Raw genomic sequence first — 17,886 nt, forward strand, 5'->3', positions numbered from 1 at the left:
TTCAATGTTAGAGCTGCCTCATTGGTAATGATCTCTGATCAAACCCAGATGATCTGCTGGTGTCTGGGGCACAGTGTGACTTCATCACACATTGGTTGGTTTCCCTACCATCTACTTACACACATTGGTTGGTTTACCATCTAATTACAACATTGGAGGTGATGGTTGTTTCCGTTAATGCTTGAAGATAGCTGGTGATAATAACTACATCCTTGGGTGAGTCTTCCCTAATTTCTAAATTGGTGAGTTCCTGCTGCAAGCACTTTAGCATCTCATTCTTCCATTGTCTGTGACATTAGGCAGGTTCCCATTGACCCAGGTTTATTCCACAAAAGCAATGTCGCGAACATTTGTAATGGAAACGGCAGATGCAGGAGACATTTTCCAAAGATCAAATAAATGTGTATCCGTTCGACGGAGTGGATTTTTCTTTTATTCAACTTTATTGCGACAAATTATGGAAAATGCGTTTTTGAAATAGATTATTATTGCAGAAAAATGTTGAAGGTACGCGAGGCACGTGATGTTTTCACGTAACTATAAGCTCCACTCAACATTTAATTCTAAATGCACACTGCTTGCAATATCCATTTATTCAACAATAAAAAAATGCTTTTGCAAGACAAGGATTGTCTTGACTTTCAAGAATGACTGAATTGCTTCACATTGCAGTTTCACCATCAAATTGTTTCAGAACTCCAGGCCTACGAGTGGAAGTTACACCATGTCACAGACCGTGGCGATAAGTAGGCACACACAATTATTAGAATGGCCTAAATGGCTAATATGTTTTGTCCCTGACCCCAAAAAATATTGGTCGACCGAGAGTCGACTGTTGTGTTCTGTTAAAACGTTTCTTTTTCCATATATAGACACACCCTATGTTTGAATAAAATCAACTATATTTAGACTACTGGACTTTAAAATGCTTTAAGCACTACGATTAAAAATAAAATGATATAGCCTAACCAGAAGAAGGAAAAATAACTATTCCCGACCCTCCTGCTGCCCGGTGCTGTTGGCCTTCGCAGATTCTGCCTTTAAGCTCCTGAAGTTGCTGGTAATAGGCTACACCAGCGGTCGGCAACCCTTTCCATTTGGAGTGCCACGTTATCGTACCATTTCTACTGATCTGTGTGCCAGTTTAATTTCATTTATAATAAGGTCTTCATATCTCGAAATCAATGTCATGTAGTTAATCAAAACTCGATCTAAATGAAAATGATACAAATCAAAACGTAACTTCTATTGCCATTGCCAATATGTAAAAATAGCCTACATATAGCCAACAAATAAAAACATTGCAGCCTGCAGGTAGAAAATATCCTTATAAAAAGAAATATCCCATAAATCACATCTTCAAGGAACTTGAAACATTGTATCAACTATTAAGTTGGTCAGCCTGAAGCTTGTGCTAGCAAACTTGCAACATTGTATAAAATATTTTGGGCCCTCAAGAGTTTCCTGTGCCAGTGAGCTCCAGACAGACATAGCTGTAGGCTATTTGCGCATGGGATAAAGAAGTAATCAGGTAGGCCTATTTTATGATGTTTCCACCTGACCAGAGCATGACATTTTTTCCCCCCCTTTCATGCTGAGTGGTTATCGAAAGGGAGAGTGCCGGAAAGATTTTTCCAATAGGCTACGTTGAGGAAATATTGTCATTCTCAATTAATGTAAAAACAGACTTTGTTTACTTGCTGTTTGAGATGAATAAAACATTTCTTTGAGAAGCTCCACAGTGATGGTGAGATAAGACAATCAGAAATAGTATCAGATCCCCAGATCCCCACAATTTCTAGGCCTACATTTGTGAGCAGGCCAGGTAGCCTAGGCCTAGTTCTATGCATAATCAAGAGCGTGTCCTTACTCAAGATGGACAGGAGCGCTTCAAATAAAAGAATGAAGAAATTGACAACTCCTAAATGGGATTAAGGTTGTGCGCTCTGCAAACAACGTGTCCACTCCTACATTTACAACAGTAAGACTGTAATAATAATAATAATAATAATAATAATATACTGAATGCATTAACAAATGTAGATGAGAAATGATGGGAATTAACGGTAAATGTACTACTGGTGAGCTATCTCCCGAGGCCTCAGCAATGGATTAGTCCACTCACAGGCGTCAATCAGACAGGTATCTCGAGTGCCATCATTTCCTTCTATATATTTGCCACTGCTCGACTAAAAAATATCTTGGTCGACCAACAGCATATTGACCAAACAATGGACCAATCGACGAAATGGGGTAAACCCTACTACTATCCATGCCGGCTTTTGCAGGCTACCTGAGACATGGGGCAGCAGGTAGCCTAGGGGTTAGAGCGTTGGGCCAGTAACCGAAAAGTTGCTAGATCGAATCCCTGAGCTGACAAGGTAAAAATGTGTCGTTCTGCCCCTGAACAAGACAGTTCCTAGGCCGTCATTGAAAGTAAGAATTTGTTCTTAACTGACTTGCCTAGTTAAATAAAGGTTAAAAAAAATGTTTTTTAAATTAAACTGATTGGTGTGCCGGGCATACAGGCCGTCGCCAGTTCATGGGAATGGGGATACCTAGTTAGTTGTACAGCTGAATACATTCAACTGAAATGTGTATTCCGCATTTAACCCAACCCCTCTGAATCAGAGAGGTGGGGGGCTGCCTTAATCGACGTCCACGTCATCGGCGCCCGGGGAGCAGTTGTTGTTGGGGGTTAACTGCCTTGCTCAAGGGCAGAATGGCAATTTGCTTAAATGGATAATTTTTTTCTTCAGGTGAAACGTCATTATGTCCAGCTGTTTTTAGACAAGACAGCTCAATGGAAACGCACCCATGGCAGGCAATCTACCTTCTTTTCAAACGTTCTAGATATCATCAAAAAGATCACTGGACAAGTTAATGGAACCTAGCTAGAGGCTTCACTTTACACTGTATTGACTACACAAGAACACTGACTTTTACAGAGACCTGGAAATAGACAGCTTTACCTTTCCCAGTGCAGCCTGGGTGGTCTAGCGGTCAGAGCCGCCCCCCAAGAGCACACGTTTGCCCAGCGTCGGCATTGCCTTTGTGAAACTCTGTCTTTCCACTGTCTCGCCTCTATCCAATAAAATACATAAAATGTTTATATTGATAACTTTACCTTCCCCAGTATCCGTCCCAGGAAGTAGTAGTGTCTGGCGAAGGAGTCCCCCACCAGCATCTGGGCGGTGGGGCTGGGGTAGAGAAGGCCCTCGTTGGTGGTCTTAAAGAACCCCTGGTTGGGGTTGAAGCCCGACTTGAGCAGCTCGTTGAGGAATTCACGGAAGATGCCCCCGCCATCGATGCCCGCCTCGTCCAGGCCGTGGGCGTTGAGCAGGTGCACCCGGATACGTTTCTTCAGGTCCGCCTCTGGATACAGGGGACACGGGGGGGAGGGGGGGGGGTGAAGTTAATATAGAAATATAATATATAGAAAAGGCCTGTTATATTTTACTTCTGACACCTCTTCTGTAAGATCAGAGTATTCTACTCAAAGTAGAAGCACAGTCTACATGGAAATATACACGCATGCATGTTATGTTATTAACAATCTAAAAATCTACTGTATATGTAGGGATAAAATGGAAAATATCTATTTTAGCGTTTTTATTTCTCCCATTTCCACATTGAGGCATGATTTCTCTGACCTGAGGAATATTCAAATCAAAGCGTATCAAAAGAGGTCACGTTTCAGCATAATTCATGCGAGGTGATAAATCAGAGCAGCTATAACATAGAAAGACACATAAATGATATCGTTTTCAGCCCCTCCAAGGCAAGGTCTCCTACTACTCGCTTTAATCATATGGCCACACGAGTGCTCTTTTAAATTCAAACACAAAAGAGGGGACTTAAAATAATTGATTTCGCGCTTTTATGCGATCCGTTGGAATAATCCCGATCACAATTATTCTTTAGTGAAATCCCAGTTCCGAGACCGATGCGAAAGCTAGCCATCATTTCTAATGGGATCTGTAACCTCTGCGACAAAATCTGGATTTTATGGACCACAAATATTAGAAACTGAGGCTGCGTCCTGAAATGTGCACTCGTTCACTACTTTATTATACCAGTAATTTCCATCCAAATCCATGACAGGAAGTGAACAAGTGCACACTTTGGGAGAAAGGAGAGACTATTGGGACCCAAGCCCGAGACATTACCCTTCTAACCAAGCTGTATCCCTCCTCAGCCTAACCATGTACCGTTTTCTGGGGAGAGCTTGTCGTAGGCGTCCTCGTAGATGTAGTTCCGTCTGATGGTGACGTTGATCCCGTCCAGAAACGGCCCGTCTCCCTGGACGTCCCGCTTGTCCGCGTAGATCAGTCTCTGGAAGATCTTCCCCAGGGACAAGCAGATTTAAATGACTACCTACAGCCAGCCAGGTTTTATAGGACATCTATATTGACCACATGGACTATTTCTAATTGAGGTAGTAAATAAAGACGATAAAACAATTTAAACAAATGCTATGTGCTTGTTTTCTCTTCAATTGGTTTCTGAGAGGTAATGTCTGCGACTTCTAGAATAACTAAAATAGTGACACATTGATAACTGAGGTGAAAATTAAGTCAGTTGTACAGACTATTCTGTACAACTGACTTTGGGTTTTATAACAAGTACATGGAGCAATATGCAGGGCTGAGATGTGGAGCACCTTGACTCGCTCCTCAAAGGGCACGACGAAAGGCAGCTCAGTCAGGATGGCCAAGTGTCTCTCCTCAGACACAGACAGCTGTGGAGGCTCCATCCCCACTAGAATAAAATAAAATAGAACATCCTTTATTTTTCCCTCCTCTTCAACAACAATACTGTAGAGACCTGCATCTGGTCGAATACCCACAGTTCCCCGCGGTTAACCCAAAACAAAAAAAATAAAATCAGCAGGGGGGTGAAATGAAAACATTCTTCCTACCCTCTGGGAGGCTCGCAGTTCAGAACAATTATACTGCGGTTTGGAAACGTTTCAAATTAAGAGAAAAAGCCAATAGCTTGTTGTGTTGAATTGTGTTGCAAATTCCATTACGTGAGCAGTGAGGCAGACATAGCCTAGGCTTAGGCTACCAGCTATGCAGTGAGAGTGGAGCAGGGAACTGTCCATTATGTGTGGTGCTGAAACATTCCTAATTTGTCCAGGTGCAGTGCTTATGTTCCCTTCTGCCACGCAACAATATATGTTGCCAAGTTTATTTTCCCTGACTCCTAGCTCACACGAAAATGGCTAACGTAACAGGAGAATTAGAAAGAAAGGTTATGATGGTGAAATACACCATCGTGGAAACAGGTGCTGCGCGAGTGAAATCCCCAGGTTGGAAGGATTTTGTAGTCATTGTGGACAGGGAGGACAACCACCCGGTAGATGGATACACAGCCTGCAAAAGTGCAAGCAGGCATTTGTTTACGATAATTCAGTTAAATATTATATTAATTCAGGCTTTCGTTCATTTAGACCAGAGGTTCCCAAACTTTTATAGTCCCGTACCCCTTCAAACATTCAACCTCCAGCTGCGTACCCCCTCTAGCACCAGGGTCAGCCACACACACACACACTATATGATACATTTATTAAACATAAGAATGAGTGTGAGTTTTTGTCACAACACGGCTCGTGGGAAATGACAAAGAGCTCTTATAGGACCAGGGCACAAATAATAATAATCAATAATTTTGCTCTTTATTTAACCATCTTATATAAAAAAAACTTATTTGTTCATCAACAATTGTGAATAACTCACCACAGGTTAATGAGAAGGGTGTGCTTGAAAGGATGCACATAACTCTGCAATGTTGGGTTGTATTGGAGAGAATCTGTCTTAAATCATTTTCCACACAAAGACTGTGCCTGTATTTAGTTTTCATGCTAGTGAGGGCCGAGAATCCACTCGCACATAGGTACGTGGTTGCAAAGGGCATCAGTGTCTTCACAGCGTTATTTGCCAAGGCAGGATACTCTAAGCGCAGCCCAATCCAGAAATCTAGCAGTGGCTTCTGATTAAATTACATTTTCACAGAACCGCTGGTTGCAATATGCAATTTTGATGAGGCTCTCTTGTTCAGATATCGGTAAGTGGACTGGAGGCAGGGCATTAAAGGGATAAAAAATCTTGTGTCATCCGTTTTGGGAAGGTACCGGCGTAATTGCGCACCCAACTCACTCAGGTGCTTTGCTATATCACATTTGACATTGTTCATAAACTTGAGTTCATTTGCACACAAAAAATCTTACAACGATGGAAAGACCTGTGTGTTGTTCTTGTTAATGCAGACAGAGTAGAGCACCAACTTCTTAATCATAGCTCAATTTTGTCCCGCACATTGAATATACACTGCTAAAAAAAATAAAGGGAACACTAAAATAACACATCCTAGATCTGAATGAATGAAATACTCTTATTAAATACTTTTTTCTTTACATAGTTGAATGTGCTGACAACAAAATCACACAAAAATAATCAATGGAAATCCAATTTATCAACCCATGGAGGTCTGGATTTGGAGTCACACTCAAAATTAAAGTGGAAAACCACACTACAGGCTGATCCAACTTTGATGTAATGTCCTTAAAACAAGTCAAAATGAGGCTCAGTAGTGTGTGTGGCCTCCACGTGCCTGTATGACCTCCCTACAACGCCTGCTCCTGATGAGGTGGCGGATGGTCTCCTGAGGGATCTCCTCCCAGACCTGGACTAAAGCATCCGCCAACTCCTGGACAGTCTGTGGTGCAACGTGGCGTTGGTGGATGGAGCGAGACATGATGTCCCAGATGTGCTCAATTGGATTCAGGTCTGGGGAACGGGCGGGCCAGTCCATAGCATCAATGCCTTCCTCTTGCAGGAACTGCTGACACACTCCAGCCACATGAGGTCTAGCATTGTCTTGCATTAGGAGGAACCCAGGGCCAACCGCACGCACCAGCATATGGTCTCACAAGGGGTCTGAGGATCTCATCTCGGTAGCTAATGGCAGTCAGGCTACCTCTGGCGAGCACATGGAGGGCTGTGCGGCCCCCCAAAGAAATGCCACCCCACACCATGACTGACACACCGCCAAACCGGTCATGCTGGAGGATGTTGCAGGCAGCAGAACGTTCTCCACGGCGTCTCCAGACTCTGTCACATCTGTCACATGTGCTCAGTGTGAACCTGCTTTCATCTGTGAAGAGCACAGGGCGCCAGTGGCGAATTTGCCAATCTTGGTGTTCTCTGGCAAATGCCAAACGTCCTGCACGGTGTTGGGCTGTAAGCACAACCCCCACCTGTGGACGTCGGGCCCTCATACCACCCTCATGGAGTCTGTTTCTGACCGTTTGAGCAGACACATGCACATTTGTGGCCTGCTGGAGGTCATTTTGTAGGGATTTGGCAGTGCTTCTCCTGCTCCTCCTTGCTCAAAGGCGGAGGTAGCGGTCCTGCTGCTGGGTTGTTGCCCTCCTACGGCCTCCTCCACGTCTCCTGATGTACTGGCCTGTCTCCTGGTAGAGCCTCCATGCTCTGGACACTACGCTGACAGACACAGCAAACCTTCTTGTCACAGCTTGCATTGATGTGCCATCCTGGATGAGCTGCACTACCTGAGCCACTTGTGTGGGTTGTAGACTCAGTCTCATGCTACCACTAGAGTGAAAGCACCGCCAGCATTCAAAAGTGACCAAAACATCAGCCGGGAAGCATAGGAACTGAGAAGTGGTCTGTGGTCACCATCTGCAGAACCAATCCTTTATTGGGGGTGTCTTGCTAATTGCCTATAATTTCCACCTGTTGTCTATTCCATTTGCACAACAGCATGTGAAATTTATTGTCAATCAGTGTTGCTTCCTAAGTGGACAGTTTGATTTCACAGAAGTGTGATTGACTTGGAGTTACATTGTGTTGTTTAAGTGCTCCCTTTATTTTTTTTAGCAGTGTAGTTGCGGAGAGTCCCTGCAATCCTAGATTCAGATTAGAGGTCGACCGATTATGATTTTTCAACGCCAGTACCGATTATTGGAGGACCAAAAAAGCCGATTAATCGGCCGATTTAAAAAAAATATTTGTAATAATGACAATTACAACAATACTGAATGAACACTTATTTTAACTTAATATAATACATAAATAAAATCAATTTAGCCTCAAATAAATAATTAAACATGTTCAATTTGGTTTAAATAATGCAAAAACAAAGTGTTGGAGAAGAAAGTAAAAGTGCAATATGTGCCATGTAAAAAAAGCTAACATTTAAGTTACTTGCTCAGAACATATGAAAGCTGGTGGTTCCTTTTAACATGAGTCTTCAAATATTCCCAGGTAAGAAGTTTTAGGTTGTAGTAGGAATTATAGGACTCTCTCTCGCTATACGATTTGTATTTCAAATACCTTTGACTATTGGATGTTCTTATAGGCACTTTAGTATTGCCAGTGTAACAGTATAGCTTCCGTCCCTCTCCTCGCTCCTCTGGGCTTCGAACCAGGAACACATCAACAACAGCCACCCTCGAAGCAGCGTTACCCATGCAGAGCAAGGGGAACAACTACTCCAAGTCTCTGAGCGAGTGACATTTGTAACGCTATTAGCGCGCACCCCGCTAACTAGCTAGCCATTTCACATCGGTTACACCAGCCTAATCTCGGGAGTTGATAGGCTTGAAGTCATAAACAGCACAATGCTTGAAGCATTGCGAAGAGCTGCTGGCAAACGCACAAAAGTGCTGTTTGAATGAATGCTAACGAGCCTGCTGGTGCCTACCATCGCTCAGTCAGACTGCTCTATCAAATCATAGACTTAATTATAACATAATAACACACAGAAATACGAGCCTTTGGTCATTAAAATGGTCGAATCCGGAAACTATCATTTTGAAAACAAAACGTTTATTCTTTCAGTGAAATACGGAACCGTTCCATATTTTATCTAACGGATGGCATCGCTAAGTCTAAATATTGCTGTTACATTGTACAACCTTCAATGCTATGTCATAATTAATTACGGCCTTTGTTAGGAATAAATGGACTTCACACAGTTCGCAATGAGCCAGGCGGCCCAAACTGCTGCATATACCCTGACTGCCTGCACGGAACGCAAGAGAAGTGATAGAATTTCCCTAGTTATAAGAAATTCATGTTAGCAGGCAATATTAACTAAATATGCAGGTTTAAAAATATATACTTATGTATTGATTTTAAAGAAAGGCATTGATGTTTATGGTTAGGTACACTGGTGCAACGACAGTGCTTTTTTCGAAAATGCGCTTGTTAAATCATCACTCGTTTGTCGAAGTAGGCTGTGATTCAATGAGAAATTAACAGGCACCGCATCGATTATATGCAATGCAGGACACGCTAGATAAACTAGTAATATCATCAACCATGTGTAGTTAACTAGTGATTATGTTAAGATTGATTGTTTTTTATAAGATAAGTTTAATGCTAGCTAGCAACGTACCTTGGCTTCTTGCTGCCCTCGCGTAACAGGTAGTCAGCCTGCCACGCAGGCTCCTTGTGGAGTGCAATGCAAGGCAGGTGGTTAGAGCGTTGGACTAGTAACCGGAAGGCAGCAAAAACGAATCCCCGAGCTGACAAGGTAAAAATCTGTCCTTCTGCCCCTGAACAAGGCAGTTAACCCACTGTTCCTAGGCCGTCATTGAAAATAAGAATGTGTTCTTAACTGACTTGCCTAAATAAAGGTGTATAATTCTTTCTTTCTTTTTTTTATCTGCAAATTGGTGTCCAAAAATACCGATTACCGATTGTTATGAAAACTTGAAATCGTCCCTAATTAAATCGGCCATTCCGATTAAATCGGTCGACCTCTAATTCAGATCATTCAGGTGAGAAAAAACATCACCCAGATAGGCCAGTCGTATGAGAAACTCGTCATCATGCAAGCGGTCAGACAAGTGAAAATTATGGTCAGTAAAAAAAACTTTAAGCTTGTCTCTCAAATAAGAAAAACGTGTCAATACTTTGCCCCTTGATAACCAGCGCACTTCTGTATGTTGTAAAAGCGTTACACGGTTACTGCCCATATCATTGCATAGTGCAGAAAATACACGCGAGTTCAGGGGCCTTGCTTTAACAAAGTTAACCATTTTCACTGTAGTGTCCAAAACGTCTTTCAAGCGGTCAGGCATTCCCTTGGCAGCAAGAGCCTTTCGGTGGATGCTGCAGTGTACCCAAGTGGCGTCGGGAGCAACTGCTTGCATGCACGTTACCACTCCACTATGTCTCCCTGTCATGGCTTTTGCGCCATCAGTACAGATACCAACAGGAGCAGCAGCTACGTTTGGCTACATACGGACCATTAGTGGAATTCCCGTGAAAGAGTAACATGTGTTTGGATGTTCATTATTTGACTAGGCTACCTGTATTTGACATTGTGTTGTTATTTCGCTGAACACTAGATGGTTTAATTTTATTTTTGGAAGTGAAACGAGGCTACTCAGGCGAGAAAAAAACCTCACCCAAATGTATAGCCCCGTTAGAAAAAATAAATGGACTGTTTGAAAATATGAAGAGAAAAAAAGATATATATATATATTCTTCATATTTTCAAACAGTCCATTTATTTATTATATATGGATGGATAAATATATATATATATATATATATATATATATATATATATATATATATAAATAAAACACGTACCCCCGACAGCATTGAGCGTACCAGTTTTTGACCATACACAGGCCATTTAAGTTTGAACCGGTGCGGCTGGTAAAAGTTTGAGTAGCCTACTAAATGTTGGCTATTTTTGCAGCCTATAGCCTATTAGATTCTGGGAATTGTTGATTATGTTTTAATTAAACTATTTATCTAAATATTGAATGTCAAGGTATTGTTGTCTTATGTCAGCTATAGGCTTTCATTAGGTGAGTAGAAGGCTAGTTAGAAGGCTCTTTTTCAAAGAGAACTGATTTGTCAATGTGCCGCATCGCATCAAGAAAATAAAAAGATAGGCCTATCGTTCTTAATTCGTGGCATGGTTTCCTTTTATCCAAACGCTGAATAGACATGCAGACAAATTCATTCATGCGGGGGAATACACTAATAGTCTACTACTCTGGAGTCATAAAAGCAACTAAAGAAATTGATGTTATTTGGCAGGTCACGAATCGGCTCTCGGGAACAATTCTATGCAGGTGGGTCAGGTTGTGGAGAAAAATCTGTCCTGATGTCGGATATCGGGTGGGGCTCGGAATTGATGTGGCCGGCGTGGGTCGGCTCCAAAAAGCTGACCCGTGCATGACTCTACATACAATACAGTACAACGTTGGCTTAAACTGCTCTGTAACAGTCAATATGTCTGTCTTCCACCTATCCATCTAGATATTTATTCATTTATCCATCCATCTTCACTTCATCAATTAACCCATCTATCCACACTATCCTCCCATTCATCAATCTGATCCTCCATCTAGTTATCTATCCATCCGGCTCCAATTCATCCACCCATCTAATAAAAGCCCCATGTAGGGCTTCCTAAAAGCCCCATGTAGGGTTTCCATGACCACACAGTGTGTGGATAGATGCTGACCAGGCTGCACAGAGGTTTCTCTTTCCCACTACCAGAATCTAAACCCCACACTCTTGACCTGAATCTCCCTAATGACAAACACTGAACAGAAAACCCAGACGCGTATTCATGGAGGGGGCCAAACACCGATAACCCAATCCTTCCATTTCTCCAGTTGCCCCCCATCCTGCATACCTGCTAACCCTACTCCCTACCCGACTACAAACATGCTAGGCCCCCTCTCTCCACCCAGCTGACTGTTTACAGGCAGCCCATTAAAGAGTGCTCAATCCTGCCTCGACTTCCCCTTCCTCACTAACACACACTTTCAATTAACGCAACTGTGAGCTGCCCGTCCAACATGCCCGGCCGTTTCCATTAAGTGGATGTTTGTTTTGTATTAAACTCGCCATTCAGAACCGTTTAGAACCAAAAACTGCCACAAAAGCAAAGTTAAACTGCCATTCTCCACCCCTTCATTGTCTCCCTTAGAGCTCAATTCTTCTGCTCAATTAGTCAATCCCATCTGCATTTCGCCCATCAGGTTTCCATCTTTGAGGAGAAATATGGCCCGGAGTGGTCAATACGTTGGCCATTCATCACCCGAGGGCCTGTCCATTTAAGGAAATGAAGAAAGGATAGACAAATATACAGCCAGATGTGGCTGCGCTCATCAGGACTCTCAGGCTAATTGAATTGATCTAGGTATTGGGGCTGGCCGGAGTGGCATTAGGCAGATCATACACGCATTGTTATCTGTTTGTTTTCACACCAGCTCTCTCTGCCCACTGCCGGAGGCCCGCGATGCAGCTCTAAATTAAAGGGCATAAGAGCCTGGCTGTCTCTCTCGGCCCATTGCCCTCCCTGGCACTTCGCTGAGGCATTTTGGAGTGACTCGAAGGAAAACAACAAACCTGAGATTACAGCTGAGCTGACCTAAGAGCTTAATTTACCAGAGGTCACACAGTGTTCCCTATACCCCAATTAGGGTATTTCACTGTACTTCTAAAATCTGTGACGACCATCAGTGGTTGGTTAATGCCAAAGACACGTATTACTAAGACAGGGAACTGTTCATGTTTCCCATAGGAAAACATGACACACTTCCCCCATGCCAACACTAGCTGGATATGCGCAGTTATATACCGGATAGCTAGGATGCACAGGGTTTCCCACCGTCTTCGTTAATGCATAACAGGAACTACTTTTTGGGGCTACTATATTGTATCGTACCATCCAGTGTGGACTGCAGGGGTCCGATGCGTCCCATCCTCCGCGTCCTCCACACGTGTCTGGCTGAAGGGACGTACAACTGGGTCACCTGGAGGGGGACGAGCACGGCTCCAGTCAGCATGACTATATTAACAACATCCTACAAAGGACATAACGTGGACCCAATACATGTCCTGACAGTATGCCACAGGGACTACGTATACGTGTATGGTCACTTGCCAGTATTTTTGTACTGCATGTACTATAATGTATTGTTTTAGTGTAATTTGTATGCTGACCTCACAAAATGAATGTCCATGTAATTGGAAAATAAAGTTAACGTATTCGATCCATTTTAACACCATTTACATTGATACTCCTAAAGCTACATCTCAGTAGCTCAGTTCATGACATTGCATGCATCCCGTAGATGTCGTTGTAACATATATAAACTAAAACGGTGTTTCATAAGTCCTGTATGCAGTCATACAGGTGGATTGTTCAAATGAAGTGTCAGTGAAGTGTTATTGAGTAAAGCATATTAATGATAAGACGGATAAACTCATTAAGGGCAACAAGTCTGACGTAATGGCCGAGAGCACGGTTACCTTATCTGCTCGGATGTTGACCTCTTCAGCAAGCCAATGGCCTGCTGGACAGAATGGTCGTCTGATGTCACGAGCCTTCACCATCTTTACCAAGTTAGTGATGACCTGCAAAAGAAATAGCAATAAACAACACAAATAAAAGTCAGTCACTCAGGACTGTGAGAACAAAACCACTCCCTCTGTTCTTTCTCAGTCTCTCTACTTCATATAAAAACAAATGAAAATATGCTGGTTATGTAATGAATAAGTGAAAGTGCAACAAAATACATAAGTGAAACCAAAAGTTAAACATACCAGACATTTTAAAACACGACAAATGTGTCATTTTAACAGATTAGTTTGTTTACAAAGAAACAAAACCTATGTGGAGGCTAGACAAGCTGCTTCCTCTAAAACTATTTGCGAGTTGAGCCATTAGCGTGCCATAACAATAGTATAAAAGAGAAATGGCTGGAGTCGTCCCTCCATGTCCAGCACCAGAGTTAATAGACATCAGCCACGTGACCAAGAGCAACATTTTGACCGGTGTAACTCTGTTGTACTGTGAGTTAGGGTCAGGGTGAGAGTTGTTGGGATATTTATTCCTGTCCAGTACCGTCAATAACAAAAAATGTCAATCTTTAACTGTCCTGTCCTAAAAACATGTTCCTGTCCTGTGAAAAACATGGATTTGTTGCCTCCTATCCCATGTCTTACTGTGTGCAGTGTTGGGATATGAATGTTAGACAGAAGTTGATAAGTACTCCACTGTAAAGACTGAACTTGTTACGTCTATATTGATCCTTTCCATAATCTCACTCCACAGTCATTACCGGCACTAGCTAGGAGGAGTAGTCAGTCACGTAATTACCTTGAAACAATTTAATACAGTAAGCAGGCAACATCGTTTGAATGAAAATGTTATTTTTAAAACGCACAACGTTTTCATACGGGACGCGATCAATCTCGAGCAGTCATCAGCGACGACTGGAGTCGGTATTCTCAGTAATAATGGGGAGTGCAAAACGCTGTTCGTGGCGCGGACGATGGGCTCGGAGACATAGCCCCTACTCCGAGGAATGAATAAGCATTCCTTAATTAGCCCATCGGGTTAAGTGCACGCCTTAATGGGCCTTTCCCAAACTCCACCGTGACATCCCTCTCCAAACATAGCCAAGAAGAGAAGGTCCATTAGCAATATTAATACAAGCTTAGTTGATCATTTTCATTAAATTAACTTCTTTCAATTATATAGATAGCTCGACAATGGGGGCGATAAAAGATGGTCGAGGGACGGCTGATGACTCGAACCAAACATTAGCGTGTTAGGGGGTCAGCGGCGTTAAAACGACTGTAAATCCAGCCCCGTTCAATTTGGAAAATGCCTTTCCCCTGCTCTCCCACTTCTTTAATGGGTCGTTTTAGCTGACGGTGTTTGCGCTCCTCGATCTGTTATGAAATTCCTGCCGCATTTGTACACGGCCAACACCTCGGCTGAAAGAAAGCATCGCTCACCTTCGAGGCCCTCTCTCAAATTCAAAGCCAAGAATGAAGTCGCTTAATTACCGTTACAGGGAAAGAGAGAGAAAGAGGGAGGAGGATAGAGTGAAGGAGAGGGAGGTAAAGATGAGAGAGGCCTGACGAGTGGCGAATTAACCTATTGTTGTTATCTGCCTCATTTCCTTTCAGTAAACAGACAATATATGTCCTCATTCAACCCCCTTTGCTCTTCCTTGTGTGAATTTAGCCATGCATGCTCTGTTGCTGATCGACACATTTTTGTAAAGGCTATGAGAGAATCCAAAGTCAAAATAAGACATTTTAAAGGCACAGTGCAGTCAAAAACGTGGTTTTCCTGTGTTTATATATATTTCCACACTATGAAGTTGGAAAAATATTGTGAAATTGTGAAAATTATGATAATGCCCTTTTAGTGTAAGAGCAGTTTGAAAAGACCAACTGAAACTTCAGCCTGTTTTAGTGGGATGGAGTTCTGGCTTTCCATGGTGATGTCACTATGCTGTAAATTAGTTAATAGACCAATAAGAGAGTTCTAAACATCTCTGCCAATAACAGCTATTTTTCAGTTTTCCAATCCCCACTCAAACCACTCCCAGACAGTCCTAACAAAAGTCTTGCTTGAGAAATTGCCCTTTGCTAAGAAGCTATTTTTGCTTCTTTTTGACCATTTTAATTGAAAACAATCACAGTAAGGTACTTAATTGTTACCCAGAAATGATGTGATAGTGAAATACGGCTGCATTGTACTTTTAAAAAGAGGGCATTCAAGAGGACACTGAATACACTAGCATGTAACCATTTTCCAAATCCGTTACAAGAGTAAGGACTCAAGCCAGTTGGGAGGCATCTAAATGTTAGATTTCAGAAAACGTGTTTCGCACTATTTTGCAAACATAGGACCGTATCAAAAACCTCAATTAGATGTGGAGCCACTGCCTGGGTCGCATTCACTAGGAGCAAAACGGAAGAAAACGAGTCACAAAGGGGAGGGACTACCTGAAATTTGTCCAATAAGAAAAGCTCGTATGCCTTTCCCGTTGTAAAAAGTTTTGCTACAGTGGGAGTAATGAATATGACCCTGACCATGCCGGGGCGATGGGTGGGCAATCACCTTGAAGAGCTGGACCCAACGTTTCTGCTCGGCCAGGATGCGCTGCTGCACCTCTGTGTTTGTCTTGACCCCCACGCTGCGGAAGGCGGCCATGTACTCCTCGCGGTGCTCCGTCTTGGTCTCTGGGTAGGCCAGCTTGATAATGCCCAGACAAGCGTCCCTTAGTAACCGAGACAGGGTCACCAGCTCGGACAATGTGAACGGCATCATGGACGTATTGCTGTGGCCTGAAAACGGGTGGACAGGAGGAATGGACGGTTGTTCCCCGTCACTCAGCCATTGAACACAGTGCAGGCGACATTTTCCTCTCTCAAAGACAACTGTGCCGTGAGCTAATGCACTAAGTTAAATTATGAATTATGCAGCACAACTTTTGTTCCAATTTCCATGAGAAAGAACTTTAGTTCAACCGGAGATTTAATCAAAAGCGCGATTTACACACCTTACGCAACGCAATCGTGAGGTACAGTATCGGAGCTCCAGTTATTTCTACCTGTGCGTTCGTTCACAGCACAGCTGTCTTTGCCAGGAGGAAAATGTCACCCTATATCTCTTACTGTTGTTGCCCAATGAATATTAGACAGACTTATGAGACTATCCATCTGGATAAAAATACACTGAGTGTAAAATTTTTTTACATGACATAGGTTCAACCTGCATTCACTTGGTCAGTCTATGATCCCTTATCAATGTCACTTGTTAAATTCACTTCAAATCAGAATAGATGAAAGGGAGGAGACAGTTTCAAGTATTTTTAAGCCTTGAGACAATTGAGGCATGGATTGTTTATGTGCGCCATTCAGGGGGTGAATGGGCGAGACGAGATTTGAAGTGCCTTTGAACGAGGTATGGTAGTAGGTGCCAGGTGCACCAATTCGTGTCAAGAACTGCAATGCTGCTGGGTTTTTCACACTCAACAGTTTCCCAAGTGTATCAAGAATGGTGCACTACCCAAAGGACATCCAGCCAACTTGACACAACTGTGGGAAGCATTGGCGTCAAAATGGGCCGGCATCCCTGTGGATCGCTTTTTACACCTTGTAGAGTCCAGGCCCCGATGAATTGAGGCTGTTCTGAGGGCAAAAGGGGGTACAACTCAATATTAGGAAGTTGTGCTTAATGATTTGTACACTCAGTGTACATGTGTAGAAGCATTTAAATGCAAAGTAAAATACAATGTCAGCTGCACCCTGATTCAAAACAAGAGGCAGGTGATTTTGAGCCTAGGTCTGCACCCAAAATGGCACCCTATGGGCCCTGGTCAAAAGTAGTGCATAGGGAATAGTACAGAGGGAGTGGCCTACCATGACCTTCCATGGGGTAGCCAAAGAACTCGCTGTCGTGCACAGAGATGAGCGAGTGACTGAAGAGGGAACTGAAGAGATAGAAGAGGGGAATGATGCGATTGGAGTCTTCCAGAGACATGGGAGACCCCCGAGAGATGACCTGCAGCAGTGGAACCATGGACCTGGGGGGGAAGAGAGACTCGCTATATTTACCTGGGAATTTATGCCAATGGTGCACATTGAATTGGCTTACATTCACCGACAGCCCACCAAGGTCTGTCACTGTGTTCAGGGCTGCATATATCAAGTGTCTCAAAGCAGGAGTACTGATTTAGGATCAGTTTGGCCTTTTAAATCACAATGAATAAGATGACATGGACAGGGGTGGACCTGATCCAAGATCAGCACTCCTAAACCGAGACGCTTGATACAAACAGCCCCTGACCAACATTCAATCAACTCACCCTGTTATCATTTTGGTAGTCATGGACTGTATCAGGTGCCAGAGATGCCTCAGGAAACGTGCGTTGAACGCTAAACTGTACAGAAGCCTGGAGGGGACAAAATAAAAAGACAGGCCTAAAAAGATGCATATGTCTAAAGGGTTGACAATGTACTCGTCTGTAAACGTATAAATCGCTCTGCCTCGATGCCCTCCAAGGCGGAGATC

The 17,886-nt window shown here is 43.1% G+C and overlaps 1 protein-coding gene across 2 annotated transcripts in view; it reads right to left on the reverse strand.

Annotated features, from left to right (window-relative positions):
• The window catches only part of LOC115154239 (ubiquitin-protein ligase E3C), a 40,567-nt gene that overhangs the window by 11,120 nt on the left and 11,561 nt on the right, over positions 1-17,886 (reverse strand). For both annotated transcript variants that reach the window (XM_029700264.1, XM_029700273.1), the window contains exons 12-19: positions 17,681-17,767; positions 17,235-17,398; positions 15,931-16,157; positions 13,320-13,424; positions 12,733-12,820; positions 4,664-4,761; positions 4,212-4,344; positions 3,128-3,375 (exon numbers count right to left, since the gene is read on the reverse strand). In XM_029700264.1, the coding sequence (XP_029556124.1) occupies positions 3,128-3,375; positions 4,212-4,344; positions 4,664-4,761; positions 12,733-12,820; positions 13,320-13,424; positions 15,931-16,157; positions 17,235-17,398; positions 17,681-17,767 (1,150 nt within the window). The remainder of the gene's footprint in view (positions 1-3,127; positions 3,376-4,211; positions 4,345-4,663; positions 4,762-12,732; positions 12,821-13,319; positions 13,425-15,930; positions 16,158-17,234; positions 17,399-17,680; positions 17,768-17,886) is intronic.

The sequence above is a fragment of the Salmo trutta genome, chromosome 2, assembly GCF_901001165.1.
Source record: "Salmo trutta chromosome 2, fSalTru1.1, whole genome shotgun sequence".
NCBI classification, from domain to species: Eukaryota; Metazoa; Chordata; class Actinopteri; order Salmoniformes; family Salmonidae; genus Salmo; species Salmo trutta.